Source organism: Phyllopteryx taeniolatus, chromosome 16 (genome assembly GCF_024500385.1).
Source record: "Phyllopteryx taeniolatus isolate TA_2022b chromosome 16, UOR_Ptae_1.2, whole genome shotgun sequence".
NCBI lineage: Eukaryota > Metazoa > Chordata > Actinopteri > Syngnathiformes > Syngnathidae > Phyllopteryx > Phyllopteryx taeniolatus.
Genome location: NC_084517.1, coordinates 15,549,933 through 15,562,160, shown reverse-complemented (window position 1 = coordinate 15,562,160; position 12,228 = coordinate 15,549,933). Strand labels below are relative to the sequence as shown.

The window sequence follows — 12,228 nt, the reverse complement described above, 5'->3', positions numbered from 1 at the left end:
GGATATCCAAGTAACACATTAAACTGTATGATTATGCGTTTTTCACTACTGTAAATGTATAGTTGTGTCATGGATATTCTCCCCCCCCAGGCGGAGCTATCGGAGTTGTAACAAAATCCAAAAGGTGGTGCTAAATGTGCTTGAATCAGCTCTCACTTATCGTGGGCGGTGCTTTCGAACCAAACGGGAACACACCCCGGGTTCAGGTGCCTCGAGTCGTCACTGGGCACGGCAAGCAGGAAAAGACGCAAGGAAGCGACCATGTGGCTCGCCGTGGCGACGATTGGCGTCGCCTTGCTGCTTTTCTACCTGAAATACGTCTTCGCTTCTTCCGGATCCAATCCCTTTGAGGCGGACACGCGAGAACCGCCGAAGCCGATGGTCCATAACAGCAAAGAGAAGAATAAAGTGTTGAAACAAGGTGAGCGCGGCTGGCGATGTGGCAGCGACCTTTGCTCACACCACGATCGCGTCACCGAATTCATTCGCGTCACCATTTCATGTAACCTCTATTTACTTTGCATGTGAAGAAGTGAGAGGAAGGCGAACTTGATCTCTTTACTGACAAGCAGAAAGTATTTTTGTTTTCTTTCCAGAATTCCTCACACGTTTGTCATAGCAGGGGCGTCACTAGGTTTAATTGAGGGGGGCAAATGCAAACGCACAGTTATGTTCTATTGCTGCCAAAACATGTTCCGAGGTAGTGCTATTTTAGCGGTTGATGTTTGCTGATTGTGTTGTGATGACTAGCTTAGCTGGTCATTGTTGTATTCACTTCAGGACATATCTGAATTTGTGCTGGATGTCTTGGGGTTGCAAAGTAACAGAGTCAAAAAGTAGCATGAATTTGTTGATGTACACCCCCCCTCTGCCAGTGTTCACTTTACATAATCCATACTGCTTCCACAGAATTTGTGGGCACCCAGTGTGGGTATTAGCAGAACCAAGTAACAGGATAGGATAAGTATCTACCATGACGTTAAACTGAAGAAAATGCATTTCAGGTGTACAACTGTCTGGGGGAATGTAGCTTCCGAGGACGGGACTGCGTTATGTCATCACAAAAGTAGCTTCCTCATGCTTAGGATCAGACAACAGGATTTTGGCCCCGATATTGAACAGATTAGCTATCACAAGCAATTTCCGGCCTGACATATTTTGTCAGGAACGACAAAACTTCTTGTAGTGTGACATAATCCACGACCAACAATTTGGCCCTACGACGCCACAATGAAAAGTCTAAGCATGCTTGATTTTTTTGTTTTTTTTTGTTTTTGTTTTTGTTTTTTTGGGATAGCTTCCATGTAGTGTGACATCAGCGACAACTCTCCGACAGCGCACCTTGATGTCGACCAATAGGATTGCATATCGTGACTATCACATCGCCTCCCGTGCTTGCTGTTGCCAACATACTTGCATGCCATGTTGAAAACGGCATCACTATTTGCAGGCTATTGAGAAATGCAGTTCAACTAGTAACAACTATTTGTGACATAGCTACTGCCAAATACTTCCTACTAACTCGGGCACTCAGCTCTTAATCAGTGGAGACAGTGGTTGCGGGTTTGATCACAGAGCTGGTCCACATAGAATTTAGTATTATTTTTTTTTCAAAAACAACAACAAAAACAAGCATTTGGGGCAGGGGGGCTTGAGGTTAATATAGAGGGGCTTAGGCCTAACTTCTACTAGTACGGTGGTGCCTTGAGATAAGAATTTAGTTTGTTCTGTGACCACGCTTGTAACTCAAAACACGTCTCCAATCTTCTTTGCCCATTAAAATAAATGGAAATGTCAATAATCTGTTGCAGCCTCCCCCCAAAACAAAATGTTTTCTGTGCTTTAATAAGGAAACGTAACACTCCATTATATTGTCTGTCATAAAAACATAGACTACGGTAATAGCATAATTAAATAGATTGTAAAGAATGAAACAGTTTGTGCATCAGGATTTCATGATGCAATTCCATATGCTGTGCCTGCCTTGGCCACCAGGAGACAAAACAGTGTAACACAGTCATGCAGTCACAATTTAGAAGCAGAAGACTCTTCTACCACTCAATAAAATGCTGTGGTATTAGCAATTTTTCATAGAGGAGAAAGAGTAAATGCCTGAGTATTGTTATATGGTCTGTCTAAATGGGTTGCTCCGCCATTTGTGTTCAAATATCCGTTGCTTAAAGGTTTCTAAGACCGCAAATATTTATGCTATCTGTTAGCATATAAATGGCGTTTTCCATATATGTTAGCATTAAGCTAAACTGACTCGTAAGGGAGCGCTTTCCAGTTAAAATACATTCATTATACAGCCACTATCTAACCCTATTTTATGTTTAGTTTGCCAGTAAACTTCAACTGTGAGTGTTGCCGCTTGCTGCCTCTTTTTGATCTGTGAAACAGCTGCTTGTTGTGAAGGGAGTTGAACTGATTTCACTGCCACCATTCAGCGCTTTTATCTCAAGTTTGAGCTAGCAAGTTAGAGCAAAAAAATCAGCCAAATGATGGCACATACCTCGAAAAACTGATAATCAGGTCAATTGTATCTCAAGGCACCACTGTAGTAGTACAACCCCAATTCCAATGAAGTTGGGACGTTGTGTTAAACATAAATAATCATTCATCCATCCATCCATTTTCTGAGCCGCTTATCCTCACAAGGGTCGCGGGAGTGCTGGAGCCTATCCCAGCTATCTTCGGGCAGCAGGCGTGTTCTACCTATATTTAATTGAATACACTACAAAGATATTTAATGTTCAAACTGATAAACTGATTTTTAGCAAATAATCATTAACTTAGAATTTTAGGGCTGCAACACATTCCAAAAAAGATGGGACAGGTGGCAAAAAAGACTGAGAAAGTTGAGGAATGCTCTTCAAACACCTGTTTGGAACATCCCACAGGTGAACAGTCTAATTGGGAACAGGTGGGTGCCATGATTGGGTATAAAAGGAGCTTCCCTGAATTGCTCAGTCATTCACAAGCAAAGATGGGGCAAGGGTCACCTCTTTGTGAACAAGTGCGTGAGTAAATAGTCGAACAGTTTAAGGACAATGTTCCTCAACGTACTATTGCAAGGAATTTAGGGATTTCATCATCTACGGTCCATAATATCATCAAAGGTTTCAGAGAATCTGGAGAAATCTTTGCATGTAAGCGGCAAGGCCGAAAACCAACATTGAATGCCCGTGACGTTCGATCCCTCAGGCGGCACTGCATCAAAAACCGACATCAATGTGTAAAGGATATGGGCTCAGGAACACTTCAGAAAACCAATGTCAGTAAATACAGTTCGGCGCTACATCCCTAAGTGCAACTTGAAACTCTACTATGCAAAGCAAAAGTCATTTATTAACAACACCCAGAAACGCCGCCGGCTTCTCTGGGCCCGAGCTCATCTAAGATGGACTGATGAAAAGTTGAAAAGTGTTCTGTGGTCCAACGAGTTCACATTTCAAATTGTTTTTGGAAATTGTGGACGTCGTGTCCTCCGGGCCGAGGAGGAAAAGAACCCTCCGGACTGTTATGGACGCAAGGTTCGAAAGCCAGCAACGTCTTTTTCATGGACGCCCTTGCTTATTTCAGCAAGACAATGCCAAACCACATTCTGCACGTGTTACAACAGCGTGGCTTCGTAGTAAAAGAGTGCGAGTACTAGACTGGCCTGCCTGCAGTCCAGACCTCTCTCCCATTGAAAATGTGTGGCGCATTACGAAGCGTAATATGTGACTACGGAGACCCCGGACTGTGGAACAGCTGAAGCTGTACATCAAGCAAGAATGGGAAACAATTCAACCTACAAAGCTTCAACAATTAGTCCTCATTTCCCAAACGTTAATTGAATGTTGTTCAAAGAAAAGGTGATGTAACACAGTGGTAAACATGACGCTGTCCCAGCTTTTTGGGAACGTGTTGCAGCCATAAAAGTCTAAGTTAATGATTATTTGCTAAAAACAATCAAGTTTATCAGTTTGAACATAAAATATCTTGTCTTTGTAGTGTATTCAATTAAATATAGGTGGCACGTGATTTGCAAATCATTGTATTCTGTTTTTATTTGATTAACACAACGTCCCAACTTCATTGGAATTGGGGTTGTAGTACTATTTATTATTCATGTCCAGTTGCCACATACCGTGCTGCTGACTATTGCTGCTGTTGTTTACATTCCCTGTGCAGTACATCAGAATTAGAATCATCTTTACTGGCCAAGTATGTCAAAACATGGAAGGAATTTGTCTCTGGTAGTTGAAGCCACTCTTAATACGATAACAAACAGCCACTATGACAAAATATACATTCATTGAGCAATAAAAGAGTATCCGTAATATGGTAACATTGTTACAATGACAATTATGCAAATTATGCAGTCATCACGCAATTTGAAGATTTATCAATGTAAAGTTGGCACATAGTCTTCATTATGATATGAACATTGTTGTTTGGCTCCAGGCTTCTTGGCCAGTAAAGTTCCAGACAACCTGGATGCCGTCATCATCGGCAGCGGGATCGGCGGGCTGGGCTTGGCTGGGCTGCTGGCTAAAGTGGGCAAGAAAGTTCTGGTTCTGGAGCAGCACGACCGAGCCGGCGGATGCTGCCACACGTTCACCGAGAAGGGTTTTGAATTTGACGTCGGTGAGGAGGGCGTTTGGGTTTGTTGAATTAAAAATAAATAAATAAATAAATAACCTGGAATGGGTCTAAGAGGCGTTTATGTACTGCAGGAATCCACTACATCGGCGAACTGCTGGACCACAAGCCGTTCCGCTGCATTTTGGACCAGTTGACCAACGGGCAGCTGCAGTGGGAGCCACTGGAGAATCCGTTTGACCACGTCGTGATCGGGCCACCGGAAAACCGTCGCCACTATCCCATCTACAGCGGGCGGACGCGCTTCACCGAGGAGCTGAAGAAGTGCTTCCCGGGCGAGGACGTGGCCATCGACGAGTATATGCGACTGGTCAAAGTAAGAGGAGTCTGTCGGGAGCAGGGATGGGGGACATTACTTGAGTCAGACTTCAGTCTTTCATTTTTGGCAGTTGCGGGAAGTAAAGTACAGATACTTCGTTACTGTACTTTAGTAGCTTTTTCAGGTATCTGAACTTTACTTGAGTATTTAATTTTATAATAATGACCTTTTTTGCCCTATAATCCCTACATTTGAGAACAGATATGTGCTTTCCCCTCCTTACATTGTCAAAATAGGCTTGTTACTTTTTTCAAACTCTTCAGATGAGGACGCAATGTAAAAAAAAAAAAAAAAAAAAAATAAAAAAAAAAATGTAAATAGAGCGATGTAAAGGCAATCATGTTTGAGATCTTGATGATTGATTGATTGTGATCAATATTGGAAAAAGCCCTGGCTTTAATTATAATGAGGAGGATGGGCGTCATACAAGTGAAGCATATGTGGCTCTGCTATATTTATTTTAAGATATTTTGTTAAAAATTCTAAAATTACATTCCTGGCTGTTGTGCTCTGTTAAGTGAAGGGTGAAAAGGTCTTGGAACTAACTTCTGACGAGAATGTTAAGACTACACAGACTTGGTTATGACGTACTCCTACCGCTGGCCGGGAGTGTTCACCATTGAATGGCCCACGCGTCATTTTGTTTTGTCTGTAGAAAACGAGCCGCGGCATCTGGTTCATGGTCGTGCTCAAGCAGTGCCCGGCCTTCTTGGCTGAGCTGCTGGTACGCACCGGTGTGGTCAAATATCTCTCTGCGTTCTTCAAAATGGCGCCCCACAGCTTGACCAAAGTCGTCAACGGGCTGACGGAGAACAAGGACCTCAGGGCCGTCTTTTCTTACATCTTTGGCACCTACGGTAGGTCGCTATTTTGGCTAATAACACAGAGTAACAATAAGAAACCTGTCTTTCCCTGCATTGGTTACTTGGTTACAGAACTCTGAACAATACCATTAGCATTGACACTAGTGCTTACACAACTTAGTGTCTTGGCTGGTCCAGCAGTATGATAGCCTGCCAGAGTTTGTGGTTGGCGATTAAACAGATGTTCTTACACATCACTCAGATCATTAATGTAAACGTCAATGCTAACACTACACTGGGTGTACTGGCTGGTCTAGCATTACGATAGACCACCACAGCAATTTGCAGAGACACTCTTCCCCTTCTTGCACTACTCTGAACAATAATCTTAGACTACTCTTAAAAGACAACACAAGGTGTCGTGGCTGGTCCACTATTCTGATAAACCATTAAGGTAGCATATCCAGGGTTACCATGACGACAACAGAGACACTATTCTCCTTAATACGCCAGCCTGAACACAAATGTTAGCCATCTTTCTTCATCGCCATCCAGGTGCCATCCCAAAAGAAGCTAGCTTCGCCATGCACAGCGTACTGGTCAATCACTACCTGAACGGGGCCTGGTACCCGAAGGGCGGCGCCAGCGAGATCGCCTACCACATGATCCCCATCATCGAGAAGGCAGGGGGCGCCGTTCTGGTGCGAGCGCCCGTAAACCGCATCCTGTTCAACGACGCACGGGAAGCGTGTGGTGTGTAGACTATCTACAAGAAAGGTACACTGTGGTCACTTTTGTTTCATTTCAATGTTATTCGGTATGGCTCCACCAGGTGTAAGTGTCATGAAGGGCCAGGAGGAGGTCCATATCCGTGCTCCCATTGTCATCTCCAACGCAGGTATCTTCAACACCTACCAGAAGCTACTGCCCAAAGAACTCCAGGCCATGCCAGGTAAGAAGGAACCAGTGTTCAGTCTTTATTAAGGATGTCCAAACGTTCTCCACTGAGGGCCACATCCAGAAAAATGGAAGAAAAGGGGGCCCACTTTACGTTGTTTATGAATTGTGCTCAAACCAATGAAATATGCTGTAGGTCAACATATGCTAAGCAAAGCAAATTTATTTATATAGTGCATTTCTTACACAAGGTAACTCAATGTGCTTTACATGATTTAAAAGTATTTCAAACTGAAGAAAAAGATAAAGGAGAAGTAAGCAGTTAAACAAATGTAAAGATATAAAACTGTAAACCTCAACATAGTGATAATGCTGACAAGAAACAAATTAGGTGTCCTGGCTAGTCCGCTGATGTCATAGATGCTCATCAAGAGTTGCCGTGGCAACAACAGAGACGCTATTTTACTAGTTATGCAACAACGCTAGTGCTAACCTGACACTGAAGGTATCCTGGCTGGTATCCAGTCCACTGATGACATAGACCACCAAATTAGGTCATCTAAGGTTGCCGTGGTGACAACTAGTCTCCTTATTACGCAACATTGACTCGCGTTGATGCTAGTGCTAACACAACGTAGAGATGTCCTGGCTGGTCCAAGACTGCCAAAAGAGTTGGTGATCCAGGGTTTGTCTAAATGGAACAGAAATGCTATCCTCAGTGTTACAAGCAGGCCACATATTTCTTAGTTCTTAGGCTATTTTTTTAATTGTCAGGTATGGTTGTTACATATTGTTCCTTTACCAATTTGAGATTTTGGTCAGTCAAAAGCTTATTTTGGCTTTGAATTTGTTTTAATAGCAATCCAGAGGCAATTGAGCATGATCAAGCACGGCTCAGGTGGCCTCAGCATCTTTGTGGGACTCAACGGCACGAAGGATGAGCTGGGCCTCAAAGCCGACAACTACTGGATCTTTACCGAGAACAATTTAGACGAATTGTAAGTTAAATTGTAAAATTAAATATAGGTTGAACATGATTTGCAAATCATTGTATTCTGTTTTTTTTATTTGTTAATCACAATATACCAACTTCATTGGAATTGCGGTTGCATTATAGGGATGGTACACGATAACTATCGGACCAATAACTATCAGGCTGATATTGGAATAAAATTATGTCATACGGATCGGTCCGACATAAGAAAAAAAAACACAAAAAAAACTGCCCGATAACGAGCCGTATTATCTAGTGGGGTGCTGCTAAGCAGCAGCTGCTGTTGCATTGACTTGTGACAGTCATGGATATGTTCACCAAAATTATAGTCACTATCCAAAGTAATTTAGCATATCATCGCCAGCACTTTCTGAAATAAAAATCATCCAGTGACTTGCAGTTCGTAACTACGACGCCCGCGACCGGTTCCGTCCATCAGAGGCTCTGACCACAGTTTGGTATCTAGTGAACAGTTCTTCAAAAAGAATCAACTTGTGCTTGTTTCAAGCTGTTTATTGACACTCTCAGTTGAAGCTTACAGCAAAACTCAAAATAAAGAGAATTACACACTATAAAAACATAGGTCCCTCTCGCAAAAGTCTGGTAGCTTAATGCTAGCACATCATCCAAAACGTCATAGACAGGCTAACGAATAGCTTTGATGTCGCAGTACAAAGTCATTATAGTCAATAATGAATATAAATTAAAGTACAGTACTTATACTTGTATTTAGTCTGAAAAATTGGTTATCGTATCCCTAGTTTTAAATTATAGAAAAAAAATTATAATAATAACGCATAAGTGTCACCTTCAATTGTTCTGTTATAACAATTAAGGCTCATTCATAGCGAGTCCAGTTCAGTTTCTGTGTTTTGTTACCAGTGTTTTCTTACAACAACAAACGGGGAAAAAAAATCATGATTGAAAATAAATAGTGGTCTTTCTTGTTTGCTGTTTTGTTCCTCAGGGTGATAGAGTACAGGGAGGGCGACAGAGAGGAGTCTTCTAAAAGAATCCCCCTCCTGTTTGTCGCCTCCCCGTCCGCTAAGGATCCCACCTGGGAGGAGAGGTCACCAGGTACTAATGAGACTTTACACCTGGAGAAGCGGCATGTGGCTTATTCATCCGCACCGTACAACTGAGGATAGTAAGTTTTGCTTTTGGTTTGACGCGGAAGGCAAGTCCACGTTGAGTCTGGTCAGCTTTGCCAATTACGACTGGTTCGAGGAGTGGAAGGACGACAAGGTGACCAATCGAGCGTCTGACTACAAGGAGCTCAAGCAGGCGTTCATCGAGACCGCCCTGCAGGTGGTGCTGGACGTCTTCCCTAAAATCACTAGGGACAAGGTAATGTTAGCATTAGCATTCACAGCAGGGTCCAGGGTGGTCCGCCATTATGTTATGTATTTGCGCTGCCACTTGCCAAAAGTAATCTGGGATTGACTCCAGATCACCCGCGACACAAATTGAGGACAAGCACTTCGCAGCACAACACACAAAATGGCTCAATGGGTCAACTTTTCCCGCTCGGATGCAGGTGGAATACATCGACGCCGGCACGCCCATCACCAACACGCACTACATCGGAACCCCCAAAGGCGAGATCTACGGGGCAGACCACTCCATTGAGCGCTTCACCCCGGAGCTCAACGCCAGCGTGAGGCCCCAGACGCCGTTGAAGAACCTCTACCTGACAGGTAGTCACGTCGTTCAATCCAAAGTTCTCAACTTTTATTGAGCCAAACCACATATTTTACGTTAAAAAAAAAAGTATCTACAGTGATCTGAGCTCTGTTCATTGCGGGAGTTGCATTCCAGACACCTTCGTTTTCGCTTATAGTTTAAGCCTTAAGATCCACCCCCGCACATGTAATTATTTTCGTGCCAAAAATGCATTAATACGTTTTTTAAAAATCCAAATGTTCAGTACCAAGAACGTATTTTTATGTTTAAAAATTTTTTTCCCAGTAGAGCTTCAGTAGACTCTTCACGGTGCTGTACTGTAAAGGTCAAACATGCAGACAGTGTAAATGAGCAGCAGTGGGCAGCGATGCATCATTTTAGAATAAAGAGTAAACCGGTTTTCTGTCCCACTCACAGCTTACAACTTGTAAATGGCTGCAGTCTTGCTGCTGTGACACAGTTTGTCAAGGCAGTGGCATGTAAGTTTGGTTTGAAAGCTGGGGGGGACATCCAGAAACGATTTGTGGGGATGCAGATGACAAATTTTGCTTCGTCTAAAAGACATTATTTACTCAGTGAACACCATCATGCACTGTTGCTGACGTTTGTCGACCGGTGGGGTTCCACAATTTTAAATCCAATAATTAGTGTCCAATGAGGGTCAATTATGTATAAAACAATAGCATAGAGCAGTGGTTCTCAAAGTGTGGTATGGTGCGGGCTCTCTCAAGTGGTACCTGAAAGTTTACAAATTAAAGGTTCAACCTGCATGTTGTTACAGCGGTTTCAACTTTATGTATTTTATTTTTTTAAATTCAGTTTAGTACTTTTGTTAAGTACAATTTAGTTGTATTTAAGTTTATAATAAATAAATATAATGCATTTGTGTTTATTTATTTAGGTACAAGCTTTATTTAACTTTATTTGCAATACATTTTATTTGAATCAGTAATTAGTTTTTTATTTTCTATATTTAAGCACAGGGTTAATGTTCCAACTGTGCATAATATTAAATACACTTTTTAGGAATAAAACCTATGCATGTTTTTGTAATGTGGGAGGAAACCGGAGTACCCGCAGAAAATCCACGTGAGGCAAACTCCACACAGGCGTTGCCGGATTGGAACCCGGGTCCTCAGAACTGTGAGGCAGATGTGCTAATCACTCGTCCACCATTCCGCTATCATAACGTTTTGTTTAAAAAAAAAAAAATAATAATAATAATCTCTGGTTTCTGGGAGAAATGGATGAATTTAGTAAAATCTACCTATATTCTACTGTTGAGTACTAATGAATGGAAAAATAGTAATTAAAATAGACGAATTTGCGAAAGCCAAGAAGTAAATATGCGAGGGGTCACTGTATACTGAAATAATGATGATGGTCTTGTCTCAATTTACTCACAAACTGACTTATTCAGTGTGAAATCTGGGTCTGTTGTATGAATGACAACAGGCGGATACACGGGTTCATTGTTTCTTCTGGCATCCAGTGGAAGAGCATTTAATTGTGCCTGTCACGACACGTGGCTGACATAGATAGATGAACAAATATACATTATTTGTAGTCAATAAATAATATTTTTCAGATCAACTAGTCCAATAAGCATGGGCCATCATGTCGTCCGATCAGCATCCAGTCCCCACATTCACACGCCCGTCCGTGTATGTGTTGCAGGCCAAGATGTGTTCCTGTGCGGCTTTGCGGGCGCACTGGCCGGCGCGCTCACCTGTGGCTCAGTCATACTCCATCGCAACCTGCACCTGGATGCCATCGTGCTGGCCAAGAAGACCAAGTTTGTCAACAGCAAACTGAAAGCGGCCTAACCGGGAGGAGTAGGGGCAGCTGGCTCGACCAACGTGGCTTTTTAATAATCCAAAAGAGAACGTGGTACCAGTGAATGAATCATTGGATGATACCTCATTCTCATGATGTGATGAAATCTGTAACTATTTGGTAACAATAGTGAAGGTAACACAAAAAAAATGGGTTCCACTGTAGTGATGCACTCTACAGTGCTTTTAATTAATTACATATTTTTTAAAAATACATCATATTTTTCATTAAAGCCTGCCACACACTGTGTGATGCAGTCAAACCCATCACATGAAAGTAAGAGTTACCGACGCACCCCCCCACATTGAGCGATTGTATTCCTATTCCAATCATTTGATCGTAGCCAGCGAGGCATGTACATACCTTGCGTACATTCTGGTCACAAGCATCGCTTTTTCATCCACAGGCACCTTACGTGTTGCGAACACAGTTAAGTATTGATGTTAAACATAATATTTGATGCTTTATATGCTATTTATATGGCTTGCGGCAGCGCGGCTCGCTTAGAAACAGGAAATGTATTTTCAGGGTGAGGGAAAGCTTATGTGCGTTTTGATTGGCTGTAAGCTGTGAAGTAGCGACGGTGTGCATGCGAGATTCAGATTTTGAATTTTTGACCAGTTGCAGACTGATCGGCCATTCATGAAAACGTTTGCCAAAGAACGCACGCTTGCGCGACAGTTCAGTCGGGTTCGGCCTCGTTGCCCACTGTGCGGCAGCGTTAACATACACATATACTGTAAAATATTATGTAATAATTAGAAGAAAAATATGTATTTGTAATAATATAGAAAATAAAGTTTAAAACAGCTATGTACTGTAATGATATGTGAGTATTCTTTGGATGTGAAATATCATTTTTTTGTCTGCTTGTCTTAGTGTCCTCAGCTGTGCCCAATGTTGGGTTGTAACATGTTTACTAAGAGGGTTCATAATAAAAACACCATTGTGTTCAAGGGAAGGCAGCCATTTTGTAGTCTCTGCATTTTGCCCACCCCTGCACTAAGCGCTATCTAAGAGCCCATTTTTTTGTGTTTTGTGTTATTTAA

At 42.3% G+C, this 12,228-nt stretch overlaps 1 protein-coding gene across 1 annotated transcript; it reads left to right on the top strand.

Annotated features, from left to right (window-relative positions):
• Window positions 1-191: 191 nt before the first annotated feature.
• Window positions 192-12,140, top strand: retsat.2 (retinol saturase, tandem duplicate 2). Its single transcript, XM_061748597.1, has 11 exons — window positions 192-421; window positions 4,450-4,632; window positions 4,722-4,963; window positions 5,622-5,823; window positions 6,325-6,522; window positions 6,602-6,721; window positions 7,526-7,664; window positions 8,628-8,737; window positions 8,838-9,007; window positions 9,198-9,357; window positions 11,021-12,140. Exons 1-11 carry the CDS (start codon window positions 262-264, stop codon window positions 11,167-11,169), a joined length of 1,833 nt encoding a protein of 610 aa, XP_061604581.1. The 5' UTR covers window positions 192-261; the 3' UTR covers window positions 11,170-12,140.
• Window positions 12,141-12,228: the final 88 nt, after the last annotated feature.

What these genes read in the sequence shown, in the direction of transcription:
- retsat.2 (XM_061748597.1), top strand. Translation starts at nt 262, where the DNA reads ATGTGGCTCGCCGTGGCGACGATTGGCGTCGCCTTGCTGCTTTTCTAC. An exon ending in AGAACTCCAGGCCATGCCAG is followed by an intron (nt 6,722 to 7,525) that starts GTAAGAAGGAAC and finishes TTGTTTTAATAG; the next exon opens with CAATCCAGAGGCAATTGAGC. An exon ending in GAAGAACCTCTACCTGACAG is followed by an intron (nt 9,358 to 11,020) that starts GTAGTCACGTCG and finishes TATGTGTTGCAG; the next exon opens with GCCAAGATGTGTTCCTGTGC.